This window comes from Salmo salar, chromosome 23, assembly GCF_965601325.2.
Source record: "Salmo salar chromosome 23, fSalSal1, whole genome shotgun sequence".
Taxonomy (NCBI): domain Eukaryota; kingdom Metazoa; phylum Chordata; class Actinopteri; order Salmoniformes; family Salmonidae; genus Salmo; species Salmo salar.
The window spans coordinates 35265001-35280195 of record NC_138313.1 but is presented as its reverse complement, the minus strand read 5'-3'; the positions used below and the strand labels follow the sequence as shown (position 1 = coordinate 35280195).

Here is a 15195-nt window from a genome sequence, read left to right as displayed (position 1 = left end):
AGCTTTCTCCCTTTCTGTCTCTTTAGCTTTCTCCCCCTGTCTCTTTAGCTTTCTCCCCCTGTCTCTTTAGCTTTCTCCCCCTGTCTCTTTAGCTTTCTCCCTTTCTGTCTCTTTAGCTTTCTCCCTTTCTGTCTCTTTAGCTTTCTCCCCCTGTCTCTTTAGCTTTCTCCCTTTCTGTCTCTTTAGCTTTCTCCCCCTGTCTCTTTAGCTTTCTCCCCCTGTCTCTTTAGCTTTCTCCCCCTGTCTCTTTAGCTTTCTCCCTTTCTGTCTCTTTAGCTTTCTCCCCCTGTCTCTTTAGCTTTCTCCCCCTGTCTCTTTAGCTTTCTCCCCCTGTCTCTTTAGCTTTCTCCCTTTCTGTCTCTTTAGCTTTCTCCCTTTCTGTCTCTTTAGCTTTCTCCCCCTGTCTCTTTAGCTTTCTCCCCCTGTCTCTTTAGCTTTCTCCCTTTCTGTCTCTTTAGCTTTCTCCCTTTCTGTCTCTTTAGCTTTCTCCCCCTGTCTCTTTAGCTTTCTCCCCCTGTCTCTTTAGCTTTCTCCCCCTGTCTCTTTAGCTTTCTCCCTTTCTGTCTCTTTAGCTTTCTCCCCCTGTCTCTTTAGCTTTCTCCCTTTCTGTCTCTTTAGCTTTCTCCCTTTCTGTCTCTTTAGCTTTCTCCCTTTCTGTCTCTTTAGCTTTCTCCCTTTCTGTCTCTTTAGCTTTCTCCCTTTCTGTCTCTTTAGCTTTCTCCCCCTGTCTCTTTAGCTTTCTCCCCCTGTCTCTTTAGCTTTCTCCCTTTCTGTCTCTTTAGCTTTCTCCCCCTGTCTCTTTAGCTTTCTCCCTTTCTGTCTCTTTAGCTTTCTCCCTTTCTGTCTCTTTAGCTTTCTCCCCCTGTCTCTTTAGCTTTCTCCCCCTGTCTCTTTAGCTTTCTCCCCCTGTCTCTTTAGCTTTCTCCCCCTGTCTCTTTAGCTTTCTCCCCCTGTCTCTTTAGCTTTCTCCCTTTCTGTCTCTTTAGCTTTCTCCCTTTCTGTCTCTTTAGCTTTCTCCCTTTCTGTCTCTTTAGCTTTCTCCCCCTGTCTCTTTAGCTTTCTCCCCCTGTCTCTTTAGCTTTCTCCCCCTGTCTCTTTAGCTTTCTCCCCCTGTCTCTTTAGCTTTCTCCCTTTCTGTCTCTTTAGCTTTCTCCCTTTCTGTCTCCTTCTCTCTCTCTTTAGCTTTCTCCCTCTATGTCTCTTTAGCCTTCTCTCCCTCTGTCTCTCTGTCTCTTTAGCTTTCTCCCTCTCTCTGTCTCCCTCTCTCTGTCTCTTTAGCTTTCTCCCTCTCTCTGTCTCCCTCTCTCTGTCTCTTTAGCTTTCTCCTTCTCTCTGTTTCTCTTGCCACTTTTTCTCTCAAACCAAACACTGCAGTCCAGACACAAACACCCGACCCCATCCATGTAGAACATCATGCCACCAACACCCCAGCTCAGCTGTGGACTAATACAACAGTACATTACAGTTACATTCTGTTATAGAACAAAGACTGCAACCAAACAACACAAACACATACTGAAACCCTCAGATGTCAAAGCGCACACCCTTCTCCAACCTCCCCTAATCCCTTCCTTCCCAGCTGCATCCATCCCTGCCATGGCTCGAGGTACAGTCCTTAGTAGTTCTCCCTAACCACAGATCTAGGGTCAGATTACCTGGTCACAATAATCATCATAACCATTAGGGATGAAAGAAAGATATCTGATCGAGAACCAGTTCTACCTCCTTTCCCCTGCCATGCCTCTAGTGCCATCTTACACAACAGCCGTCATCAAAATCTGCCTGTCTGCTGCTTTAAAAAAAAAAAAGTGTCAGAGGCAAAGCATCATTACGCTCACAGCTCTTCTCCCATCCCTCCCTCTAGCCTTCCCCTCTATCTATCCCCCATCCTAATTCACACAGAAGTAGATAGGCTGCTCCCACTGCTGGTGTCTCAGCTAGTCAGCTCAACTGACTGATGGCTATCACAGTTTAGCTCAATCTAACTGAGCAGTGTGTGTGTGTGTGTGTGTGTGTGTGTGTGTGTGTGTGTGTGTGTGTGTGTGTGTGTGTGTGTGTGTGTGTGTGTTCCTCTGGCCCAGATGGTACTTTAATAATAAAGCAATGATACCCTAAACACAGGCGCGATACAGTGATTTGGCACAGATATCCAGATAAAGCTCTCAGATGAGATGATATAAAACATAATAATGAATAGGCCTATTGCTGATACACTTCAAATACTCTGCCCTCCTACACAAATACATTAGCCCATATAAACCTGCTCACATATTACCATTAATACACTTGTATACCGTATGCGGCAAGTATGTTGGCATAGATACTCATATTGCATTGTATATCACTGATAATGCATTAGGCATAATATAAGCCGGCTTTGTTATGCCATTAACAAGCACATTCTGGATGCCTTCTTAAACTGCAACAAGAGCTCATAGTTCTTCTTCGAAATTCGACGTATTATGGATGACCGTCTATTTTTGACGCATTAATTCCTCATGGTATCAGAGTTAGTTCTGCACTGTTACAGGGTTTAAAAAACAGAAACAGCTCACAATGTTAACAGTTTAGGCATTAATTCCAAGTGGTTAAGTTTAGGGCTATGGTTTGGGGAAGGCTCTGCAAACCAACCAACCTCATACCATAATGAATACAGAAGGCATTCTGCAGCGATACGCCATCCCATCTGGTGTGCTCTTAGTGGGACTATCATTTGTTTTTCAACAGGACAATGACCCAACACACCTCCAGGCTGTGTAAGGGCAATTTGACCAAGAAGGAGAGTGATGGAGTGCTGCATCAGATGGCCTGGCCTCCACAATCACCCTACCTCAACACAATTGAGATGGTTTAGCGTAAGTAGGAGAGCAGAGTGAAGGAAAAGCATCCAACAAGAGCTCAGCATATGTGGGAACACCTTCACGACTGTTGGAAAATAATTCCAGGTGAAGCTGGTTGAGAGAATGCCAAGCATGTGCAAAGCTGTCATCAAGGCAAAGGGTGGCTACTTTGAAGAATATTAAATATTAAATATAGAACCCGCAAAACACCAGTTTCAACGTCAACAGGGAAGAGACAACTCCTGGATGCTGGACTTCTAGGCAGAGTTCCTCTCTTCAGTGTCTGTGTTCTTTTGCCCATCTTAATCTTTTATTTTTATTGGCCAGTCTGAGATATAGCTTTTTCTTTGCAACTCTGCCTAGAAGGCCAGCATCCCGGAGTCGCCTCTTCACTGTTGACGTTGAGACTGGTGTTTTGCGGGTACTATTTAATGAAACTGTCAGTTGAGGACTTGAGGCATCTGTTTCTCAAACTAGACATTCTAATGTACTTGTCCTCTTGCGCAGTTGTGCACCGGGGCCTCCCACTCCTCTTTCTATTCTGGTTAGAGACAGTTTGTGCTGTTGGGTGAAGGGAGTAGTACACAGCGTTGAAGGAGATCTTCAGTTTCTTGGCAAATTCTCACATGAATAGCCGTCGTTTCTCAGAACAAGAATAGACTGACGAGTTTCAGAAGAAAGTTCTTTGTTTCTAGCCATTTTGAGCCTGTAATCGAACCCACAAATGCTGATGCTCCAGATACTCAACTAGTCCAAAGAAGGCCAGTTTTATAGCTTCTTTAAATCAGCACAACAGTTTTCAACTGTGCTAACATAATTGCAAAAGGGTTTTATAACGATCAATTGCCCTTTTAAAATGAGACAGAACACGTCTCCTTCCTGCGCGGTATGACGGCTCCATGGTCCCATGGTGTTTATACTTGCGTACTATTGTTTTGTACAGATGTAGGTGGTACCTTCAGGTGTTTGGAAACTGCTCCCAAGGATGAACCATACTTGTGGAGGTCTACAATTTATTTTCTGAGGTCTTGGCTGATTTCTTCTGGTTTTCCCAATATGTCAAGTAAAGAGGCACTGAATTTGAAGGTAGGCCTTGAAATACATCCACAGAAACACCTCCAATTGACTCAAATTACATCAATTAGCCTATCAGAAGCTTCTAAAGCCATGACATCATTTTCTGGAATTTCCCAAGCTGTTTAAAGGCACAGTCAACTTAGTGTATGTAAACTACTGACCCACTGGAATTGTGATACAGTGAAATATAAGTTAAATAATCTGTCTGTAAACAATTGTTGAAAAATTACTTGTGTCATGCACAAAGTAGATGTCCTAACCGACTTGCCAAAACTATAGTTTGTTAACAAGAAATTTGTGGAGTGGTTGAAAAACAAGTTTTAATGACTCCGACCTAAGTGTATGTAAACTTCCAACTTCAACTGTACACACACACACACACACACACACACACACACACACACACACACACACACACACACACACACACACACACACACACACACACCACACACACACACACACACACACACACACACTTATATTCCAGACTCTGACATTGCTCGTTTTGATATTTCTTAATTTCTTAATTTACATTTGTTTGATTTGTGTTTTGTATTGTTAGGTATTACCCCACTGTTGGTGTTAGAAACATAAGCATTTCGCTGCACCTGCAAGAACATCTCCAAAATATGTGTACGCGAACAACCACATTTTATTCCATTTTTGGGGGGGGATGGTTGTGCGAGGTCTGATGTTCGGTTGTTGTCTTTCATGTGTTTTGAGATGTGCTGCTGGTGATGTGTTGGGAATTTGAAGTGTGAATGTTTTGTCCTGCTGAGATGTGCTAGTGGCTGTGCTAATGTTGACATGTTGACAGATATGCTGAGTCCCTCATAGTCTTAGCAGGAGCAGCCATCATCATACAGACAGACACACACACAGATGGTTTGATCGGGTGGCTGTGCTGTTGTTTTTCCACTGGCTGTATGAAAAGCTACATCAGCATGAACAATTGACCACTGCGCCTTTTTCCTCACCGTGTCAGCACACTGCACCCTCTACAAACAACAGCAGACGACAACCAGCTAGAGATGGACAGAGATAAGGATAGACGGAGAGACAGATGGATAGAGAGAGAAGGAAGGAGGGTGGGAGGGAGGGAGGGAGGGAAGGATATGGGGGAATTCTGGAGCAGAAGACAGAATGACAGTCAGCCAGACAGAATGCATGGCAGAGACGGACGGACGGAGGGACAGGGGAGGACATGTTACCTTTCGGGGGACGAGGATTTCTCTGAGTTCATGGACATGAGCGGTGCCTGTTAGCCGCTCGCTCGCCGAGGGACGACAGAGAGACGGCAAGGAACAGGCTCTCTTTTCTCTGCTTCTCTCTCTCTCTCTCTCCCTTCGTTCTGTGCCGTGTCTGTGTAAGGGGGAGGGGGGGCTGCCTCCCCTCCTCCTCCTCCTTTTCTCCTTCTAGCTCTCCTCCTCTTGCTCAGAGGAGAAGAAAGGATGGAGGACAACGCTCCAAGAGTAGTAGGGGGAAAAAAGCAGCTGTGGGCTGGCTGAGCAGAAACCTTCCTGCGTGTGAAGCGAGACAAGCAATGTCAGACGCCTTTCCTCAGACCCAGCTTCCTCCCTTCCTTTACCTCCTTCACCCTCTATTTCACTTTCGCTTTTTCAGAGTCGTTTTTCACTCTCTTTCCTTCTGTTCTCTGTCCTCCTTGGTTGGTTCTTAAATGGTGATGAAATGAACACACAAGCTCCCACAGACTCAACCCGCTTTGTCTGTCCTCCTCCTCCTTTTCACTCTCTCTCTCCCTTTCTCTCTCTCTCTCTTTCCAAAACAGCAGCAGTGCAGTAGCTGGCTCTAGCAGGCCTTCTGCAGCTCTGCACAACAACAGAGCCCAGAGCGAACTGGAACAAACCACTGCCTGACAGAGAGAGGGGGGTGGGAGGGCTAGGACCAATGGGAAACCAAACCACTTCTCCTTGAGGTCTCTCCTACCCCTCTCCCTGCGTGGTCCGGACCTTGCTCCTTCCCTCTGCCTTATTACGACATCCTGTATCTCGGGGCAACGCCACACAGATCTGACTCCCCCTCTCTCTATCTGCCATCCTCCTCTTCTCCCCCCTCTTTTCTCTCGTTGTCTCTCAATCCATTTTCCGATGTCTTTTCTGCCTCTATGGTTGTAATGTGTATGGTTGTAATGATCTTTTCTCTCTACATTCCCTCTCTCTCCCAGCAGACGGGTATATTTCTACATGAGAGAACAGCAAATAGAGAGGTAGCCAGAGGGTGTCATGATGGGGGGTCTCTCTCTACTGTCCTCCCCCATGGCTCTACTGTCCTCCCCCATGGCTCTACTGTCCTCCCCCATGGCTCTACTGTCCTCCCCCATGGCTCTACTGTCCTCCCCCATGGCTCTACTCTCCTCCCCCATGGCTCTACTGTCCTCCCCCATGGCTCTACTGTCCTCCCCCATGGCTCTACTCTCCTCCCCCATGGCTCTACTGTCCTCCCCCATGGCTCTACTCTCCTCCCCCATGGCTCTACTCTCCTCCCCCATGGCTCTACTCTCCTCCCCCATGGCTCTACTGTCCTCCCCCATGGCTCTACTGTCCTCCCCCATGGCTCTACTGTCCTCCCCCATGGCTCTACTCTCCTCCCCCATGGCTCTACTCTCCTCCCCCATGGCTCTACTGTCCTCCCCCATGGCTCTACTGTCCTCCCCCATGGCTCTACTGTCCTCCCCCATGGCTCTACTGTCCTCCCCCATCACTCTCTCGCTCTCTCATGCGCCGAATATAACAGGTGTAGACCTTACCGTGAAATGCTAACTTACAAGCCTTTAACCAACAATTCAGTTTTTATAAAATAAGAGTTAAGAAAATATAAGTAAAAAAGGTAACACAATAAAATAACAATAATGAGGCTACATACAGGGGGTACCTGTACCGAGTCAATGTGCGGGTGTACAGGTTAGTCCAGGTAATTGAGGTAATATGTACACTACATTTTTTATTTTTTTTTGTATTTTTTATTTCACCTTTATTTAACCAGGTAGGCAAGTTGAGAACAAGTTCTCATTTACAATTGCGACCTGGCCAATGTACATGTAGGTAGAGGTAAAATTACTATGCACAGATAATAAACAGCAAGTAGCAGCAGTGTAAAAAAGGGGGGTCTATGCAAATAGTCCAGGTAGCTGTGTGTGTGTGTGTGTGTGTGTGTGTGTGTGTGTGTGTGTGTGTGTGTGTGGTGTGTGTGTGTGTGTGATTCTGAGGTTACGGTTACTGACTTGCCACCCTCCGTTTGCACACAATGGAATTGCATGAGCAGGTAAGAGTCTGTACTGTCTGTACAAACACATACCCACGGCACACACAAACTCACACACGCTGCTGAATGTATTCAAGCTTTACAAAAACATTTGGGTCAGGCAAAACCATTGCATAATGCACATGTACTTTAAAGTTCATGAAACATAGGCTACAGAGAAAGTAAAAGGCTTTCCAGTAGATATTAGCCCTGGGTGAAACCGATGATGAAAAAAACATGAATTGCTGATGCTATGCATTGGCCAATGAGAGGCTTTGAAGCCACTGGTCAGCCATATTAGCACTCCCCAGAAGAATCAGTCTTCCATAGGAATGAATGGAATTCTACAGTATTTCAATTAAATTCTTCAAGGACAAAATTACATGTATTTAAGTATTATTTTTGTTGTAGTGGTGACAGTAACATTAGAACTTAAAAAAAGATATACTCTTTTAAATATTTTTTGCTCACATAATATAATTTTTTATTTTCCCAAGTGGCGAAGGTGTCTGTAATAGAATAAACGTGGCAAAAACAAATATAAATATTAATAAATGCATTTCCATAGTTTCCAAAATAATTTTTACAATGGTGGGAGAGTGCCAAGATGGAGGCCTGGGGCTTCAACACATCGCCCCCTGTCAGTCATCTAGTATATATACACATCTTTTGGTGAAACGGTATAGTTCTAGCATTAGCACATGAACAAAAGCTCTGTATGAATGAGACTAGTGTTGTGTGGTGGTATGATCATTTAATCATAAATCTGAGGACATGCATATCTGCCTCTAAAAGTGTGAGATTTAACATGCTCAGATAAGAATCGGAAACACACACACATGCAAACATCCATGCACGCACGCACGGACACACACACACACACACAGCATATAACACATGTATAACACCACACACTAAAAAAGGATTACAATTAAGTAAACATGAGAGTGACCCATCCAATTGTCCTCCTTCTCTGTGGCTGTGGGCCAACAGGGGTGTAAACACTACTCTAAGTCACTATGCAGCCTCATAGCTGATCATCTCATTGTATTACTAATAGAGCCTAGGACCCCCCTCCACTACACACAGCTGATGGTACATATTTCCATAAAGGAGGGAAAGAACTGAGACTAAAGACATGTCACCCGTTTTAAAGAGTGACTGCCCTTAAAAAACAACGAATCCCTTTGACAACGGACTATGTGGCATCAAAAGGAGTGAGAAACATTTATTCTAGTGTCAAAATGTGGAAACTCAGAGCGTCACAACGAGTAAATGAAGGTTGGGTTTGGATTACATTTATGTCAACAAGTCATCCCCCCTTTAGCCAAGCTTCATGTGCAAATCGCCCCTCCGTCTACTTCGCTTCCCTTCATTGAATGGGGCTCTGTTGTTTCATCACCCCCAACCAATGCATTCAAAGGATCACGGCTGTTTGAAACTGAAAAGACCCATGCAATGCACTCTTCCAGCTAGGGTTGAAGATTAGTATATTTTGAACGTAGACTTCCAGCAGGATGCACAGCCAACAACTATGGTTTGCATGCCCATGCAAAGATCGTACTATTTGGAGAAATGTCCTCTGGTCTGATGAAACAAAAATAGTGATGACCATAATGACCATCGTTATGTTTGGAGGAAACAGGGGGAGGCTTGCAAGTTGAAGAACACCATCCCAACCGTGAAGCACAGGGGTGGTAGCATCATGTTGTGTGGGTGCTTTGCTGCAGGAGGGACTGGTGCACTTCACAAAATAGATGCATCATGAGGAAAGAAAATGATGTGGCTATATTGAAGCAACATCCCAAGACATCAGTCAGGAAGTTAAAGCTTGGTCGTAAGTGAGTCTTCCAAATGGGCAATGACCCCAAGCATACTTCCAAAGTTGTGGCAAAATGGCTTAAGCACAACAAAGTCAAAGTATTGGAGTGGCCATCACAAAGCCCTGACCTCAATCCTATAGAAAATTTGTGGGCAGAACTGAAAACGTGTGTGCGAGCAAGGAGGCCTACAAACCTGACTCAGTTTCACCAGCTCTGTCAGGAGGAATGGGCCAAAATTCATCCAACTTATTGTGGGAAGCTTGTGGAAGGCTACCTGAAACGTTTGACCCAAGTTAAACTATTTAAAGGAAATGATACCAAATACTACATTTTACATTTACATTTTAGTCATTTAGCAGATGCTCTTATCCAGAGCGACTTACAGTAGTGAATGCATACATTTCATTTCATTTTTTCTGTGCTGGCCCCCCATGGGAATCAAACCCACAACCCTGGCGTTGCAAACACCATGCTCTACCAACTGAGCTACAGGGAAGGCTATACCAATTGAGTGTGTCAACTTCTGACCTACTGGGAATGTGATGAAAGAAATAAAACTTAAATAAATCATACTCTACTATTATTCTGACATTTCACATTCTTAAAATAAAGTGGTGAACCTAACTGAACCTCCTTGGATTAAATGTCAGGAATTGTGAAAAACTGAGTTTAAATGTATTTGGCTAAGATATATGTAAACTTCTGACTTCAACTGTATATATATTTTCATTGTTGGACATAAACGACTGTAAAAACACCAGTAAATCCACTCCAAGTGATTTAAATGTTTCTAATCTGTAGGCTCCTCAGAGGAAGAATGGGAGGACCATCCTCCTCAGTGAATTTCATAAAAATTGTAAAAGTTATCCTTTTTAGATAAAACCATACTAAATATATTCAAGTCACCAAATAATTGATTAAAACACACTGTTATGCAATGAAGGTCTACAGTAGCCTTAACAGCACTCTGTAGGGTTGCACCATGGTGTAGCCGGAGGACAGCTAGCTTCCGTCCTCCTCTTGGTACATTGACTTCAGTACAAAACCTAGGAGGCTCTTGGTTCTCACCCCCATCCATAGACTTACACAGTAATTATGACAACTATTGGAGGACGTCCTACAACCTATCAGAGCTCTTGCAACATGAACTGACATGTTGTCCACCCAATCAAAGGATCAGAGAATGCTAGCACTGCAGTGCATAAAATGTGGTGAGTAGTTGACTCAAAGAGAGAGAAAGACAATAGTTGAACAATTTCCACAAATGAATTTCTTCAAAAATTAAGGAGAAGCAAGAGAGAGATTGTCAAAAAAATTTCACTTTCAGTTTCACTTACTTAGCTACCAAATGCAGCTGGCTAGTTTAGTTACTCAAACACCCAGCTCAAACAAAGGGATGCTATGTTAGCTAGCTGGCTATGACTATCCGACACAACACTGTAACTCTTCCAAGTCAAGGTAAGCTTTTGGTTTTATTAATTTATTGCCACTGGGGCCCGCTGGTGTAACTGCTTACTAACTATTAACTGTAATGTTACTACATGATTGTAGCTGGTTTACTAACACATTAGTTATATTAGCTATGTTGACTAGGATATTACTTTAGCTAATATGGGGACAACGATATAGGCTGTGTGTAGCGATTATGACATTTATATAACATTTAATTTCACCTTTATTTAACCTGGTTTGGCTTGGAAAGGTTTTTTCGCCTGGTCACAGACAGCTGATATGTTGTTCATTGAAGTCCACAAAAGAAGGGAAAAGCTGAGAAGAGGAGAGTACATAGAGGTGAGATGGAATACAACGTGGCTGCTATGAAAGTGTACTGTGTTTATGAGTGATCAAGGGTGTATATTCATTCCGCCGATTCTGTCGAAAAATGTTTCTTACACGGAAGCAAACAAAACAGTGATAAAAATACCCAAATTTGTCCAATAGAAACTCTTTTGAAACTGTGGACTAATGTTCACACCCTAGATAAGCTAGATGCAGGCAAGAGCGTGCAAGGCGGTATCGAATGGGTTACTGTCTGTCCATGAGTTACTGTCTTTCATCTCAAATTCTTCTCTCAACCTGTGTGCACCTACTTTGTAAACTTTCATTTATAGGCTAGGTTGTAGCAAACTCATGATGGGTATAGGGAAAATCTGAGTTTCATGTAGTAGCCTAAACCTATTGACGTTACATTGAACTGGGTGAATGGAAAATGAATGACAGTCATCCAACATGCTGTAATAGAAATAAGGCCATGGTCATGGAGAAAAGCTAAATTGTTCTCCTTCATCATCACTGACTCCCACGCATAATAGAGAGACACGTGCTCATATACAAATGTAAGCAAGGTTTAAATTATTATGTTTTAGTCAAATATTATATCTGTTTGGGCTCCTTGTGGTCAATTTGCAGTCTACAAATTATTTGTAATTATGTTCCATCCCCCAGACCATCCGTGGCTGAATGTAGTTAATGATACCTGCCATTGACTGCTGGTTATGTATCTGTATATGTAGCTATATTTTGATAATTATTATCATTATCATTGGTAGCATAGCTGTTGTTAGCTAGCTAGCTACATACCTACCTAGCTTACCTAGCAATACAACTCGGATTTGACTTGGAAACACGATAACATTTCAAAAGAAGGCAAATTATACGTAGGAAAACTTTTGGCATGATTGTGATGTCGCCAGATTGACTTTAGATGCGGTATAATTTTATCCAGCTAACTAAGATTGAGGGGACTACCGTATTTTAGCTCGCTAACATTAACATGGCAAGCTATTTTTGACCATCTTTGCTAGCTTGTAACAGTAATGGCAACCTTGCCATCTCTCTAAAGTAAACTTGACAATATCATAATGGCAAAGTTTTCCCTACTAATTATTTGCCTACTTTAGCAACGTCATCGTATTTCCCCTCTAAGTTAGTGTAATTTAGATGAAACAGTCACATTAGCCTCCGAGGTGCAACCCATGTCTAGGGCACAAATAAATATCGGATGCAGCTATGGGTGTACTAGCTAATTCATGTCTGACTACAAAAGTGTACTAACTAGCAGAAACAACCTAAACAAAACAAAACAGGGCCATAGCAAAACAAGTCACAGTTAGTTGCATAGTGTAACGGCGTCACCGGCCGGAATCTAATCTAATCTGGAGCCAGTCAGTCTACATCTGTAAAGCATATCATTTGCTTCCATACAAGATTACGTTATTTCTCGAGATGTTTATAATTGAGGGATGACAACACTCATTGACCTTGTTTTTCTGTTAGACAAAGTGCACAGCTGGGTGCCAGACTAATCCCCTGGTCATGAACTCCTTCCTACCAGAAGGAGCAAAGGTGGGTATCATAACATGTCCAGCAATGTGATTGCAATGGTTTAGCGACCTCGAAAAATAATTTAATTCACTGTTCACTTGCTATTTTCACAGCTTGTCAAGTAATACCTCAGAATAAAAGTGTACCCTTGTGACAGACAGCCAACAACTCCTCCATTGTTGGCCGAGTCTTCCTGACTGCACTGATGACACAGACAGCTTCATCAACAACTACAGGTAATGTGTATTATGTGAAGTGTGAAAAGTTGTGTTAAAAAATACCCAGCTTGATAAAATAGTGGGCTAATTCCCCAGCCAAGCAGATACAGCTAGTAGTCATTTTGACTGGGTAGTGTATTAGCAAAAAGCGTTGTCCTTTCTTTAGAACAAAATGCAATTATATCAGCCTGTCACAGACCCTCCCAACACCACCTCATAAGACTGCCTGCTGCAGTTGTTCGAGAGAAGTCCAGTTTGCAGCCGAACATGCAGCATAGAGAAGACCAGCAAGGGGGCCCTCATCAGCATCATGCAGACAGGCCCTCGCTGTGAGCGTTCCTATGAATAGAACAGCCAGTCACACGTTGGCAAGCATCCAGACAGCAACATTCACCTGTCAGCGACAACAGTTTTCACAGGCTCATCATTTGTACAAATACAGAAGGTAACTCACTTCATTACTTTGATACATTTGATAACACAATTGTGAAAAGTAATTCATGTAAACTGACATTATTTGTTGCTTATTTTTTACTTCTTAGATGCATATAATGTCTAGGGCATAACCTAGCCTGGTGGGACCAGCCTGATCGCTGTGTTCACCATTGTATTTCACTTCACATTTGATGATATCTGAAGTGAAATAGAAAGGTGAATGCAGTAATCAGGTTGGTTCCACCAGGCTAATCATAACCACCATTTATAATATAATCAGTGCTCGGTGTGTCTGTGTGAGTGTGTGTGTGTGTGTGTGTGTGTGTGTGTGTGTGTGTGTGTGTGTGTGTGTGTGTGTGTGTGTGTGTGTGTGTGTGTGTGACTGGCCAGTATCTTTGATGAGGGGCCAGGAGCTGATCTATGCTGCTACACTTGATGGGACCTTGGCATAGACCTCACCTCCAGTCTCACCTCTTGCCTGCCCACCAACCGTTGTGTAGAGGTGGAGAACACAATTAGGGACATTTAGTCTGACTTGGTCAAACTTCAGCATAGTATATATGTGTGTGTCAGATATCACCTATCCCTAACTGCCATTGGTAATACAACAGTGACGGTGTGTGTACAGTATGTGTTCACAGAAACATTGAGGCAGCACATGGAGACACGCAAGCATTTCGCTACACCCGCAATAACATCTACTAAACATGTGTATGTGACCAATACAATGTGATTTGATGATGTCCAGACTGACACACAGACTGACACACAGGCTTGATACTGATGTCTCTGAATGGAAAGAGAACTGGCACTCGGCATAACATTTTTAATACTCAACTTTTACTTGTATTGTCTTTTTTAATTATTGAATTAAACGGTATCAGTCGATATGGGAGGAAGAAACCCTGTATATTCTGTACCAGGATCAGGGAACTACTGCTGTAGTCAGGACACTACACAGGAAGGTATGGTGTGTGGTCAAGCTCATCACTAAGCTCAGAGGCTGGGTCTGAAACCCTCCTTGAGCAACTGGGTCCTGGACTTCCTGACGGGCCGACCCCAAGTGATGTAGGTAGGCAACAACATTTGCGCCACACTGATCCTCAACACGTGAGCCCCACAGGGGTGCGTGCTCAGCCCCCTCCTTTACTCCCTGTTCACCCATGACTGCATGGCCATGCACGTCTCCAACTCAACCATCAAGTTTGCTGACGACACAACAGTGGTAGGCTTGATTATCAACAACAACGAGACAGCCTACAGGGAGGAGGTGGGCTCCCTGGCGGAGTGGTGCCAGGAAAATAACCTCTCTCTCAATGTCAACAAAACGATGGAGCTGATCGTAGACTACAGGAGACAGCACACCCCCATCCACATCGAGCTTCAAGTTCCTGCAGCGTCTCAGGAGGCTGAAGAAATCCGGCTTGGCCCCTAGGACCCTAACAAATTTCTACAGATGCACCATTGAGAGCATCCTGTCAGGCTATATCACCGCCTGGTACGGCAATTGCATCCTCCAGAACCACAGGGCTCTCCAGAGGGTGGTGCTGTCAGCCCAACGCATCACCGGGGGAACACTGCCTGCCCTCCAGAACATCTACAGCACCCGGTGTCACAGGAAGGCCAAGAAGATCATCAAAGACCTCAGCCACCCGAACCACGGCCTGTTCACCCCGCTACCATCCAGAAGGCAGAGGCAGTACAGGTGCATCAAAGCTGGGACTGAGAGACTGAGAAACAGCTTCTATCTTCAGGTCATCAGACTGTTTAACAGTCACCACTACGGTTTCACCCACTTGATATGTATATACTGTATTCTAGTCATGGCTCATCCTATATAACCTTTTAATGATTTGTATGGATTTTCACAGGACCAATAAACTTTTGTTTGATTTTATGACCACTCTGACATGTTTGCCAAGGTATCCCCACTACTATCAGAACACTGCTTCTACGGTATCATGTAAAGGGTTGTAAATTCTACATTGACATGTTACTACATTTGAAAATGATCAAAACACTTAGTCTAGAATATCTTGTTACTGTTACTCATTGTGTATTTAATTCTCCTGTTATTATTTTTCTATTCTTTTTTTCTCTCTGTATTGTTGGGAAGGGTCCATAAGTAACAATTTCACTGTTAGTCTACACCTGTTGCAAGCTCTCATACACACACTCTCCCTCACACTCTCTCTCTCACACACTCTCTCTCAC

General features: G+C 43.7%; 1 protein-coding gene across 5 annotated transcripts in view; it reads right to left on the bottom strand.

The window, feature by feature from the left end:
- The window catches only part of LOC106584470 (SRSF protein kinase 2), an 88639-nt gene that overhangs the window by 52797 nt on the left and 20647 nt on the right, over nt 1–15195 (bottom strand). Inside the window, exon 1 of one of the 5 annotated variants that reach the window (XM_045706005.2) lies at nt 5132–5774. The exons of the other annotated variants lie outside the window; for them this stretch is intronic. Within the exon in view, the coding sequence (XP_045561961.2) occupies nt 5132–5169 (38 nt within the window). The 5' untranslated portion in view covers nt 5170–5774. Of the gene's footprint in view, nt 1–5131; nt 5775–15195 lie in introns of those variants that run through there. 5 annotated transcript variants of the gene reach the window in all.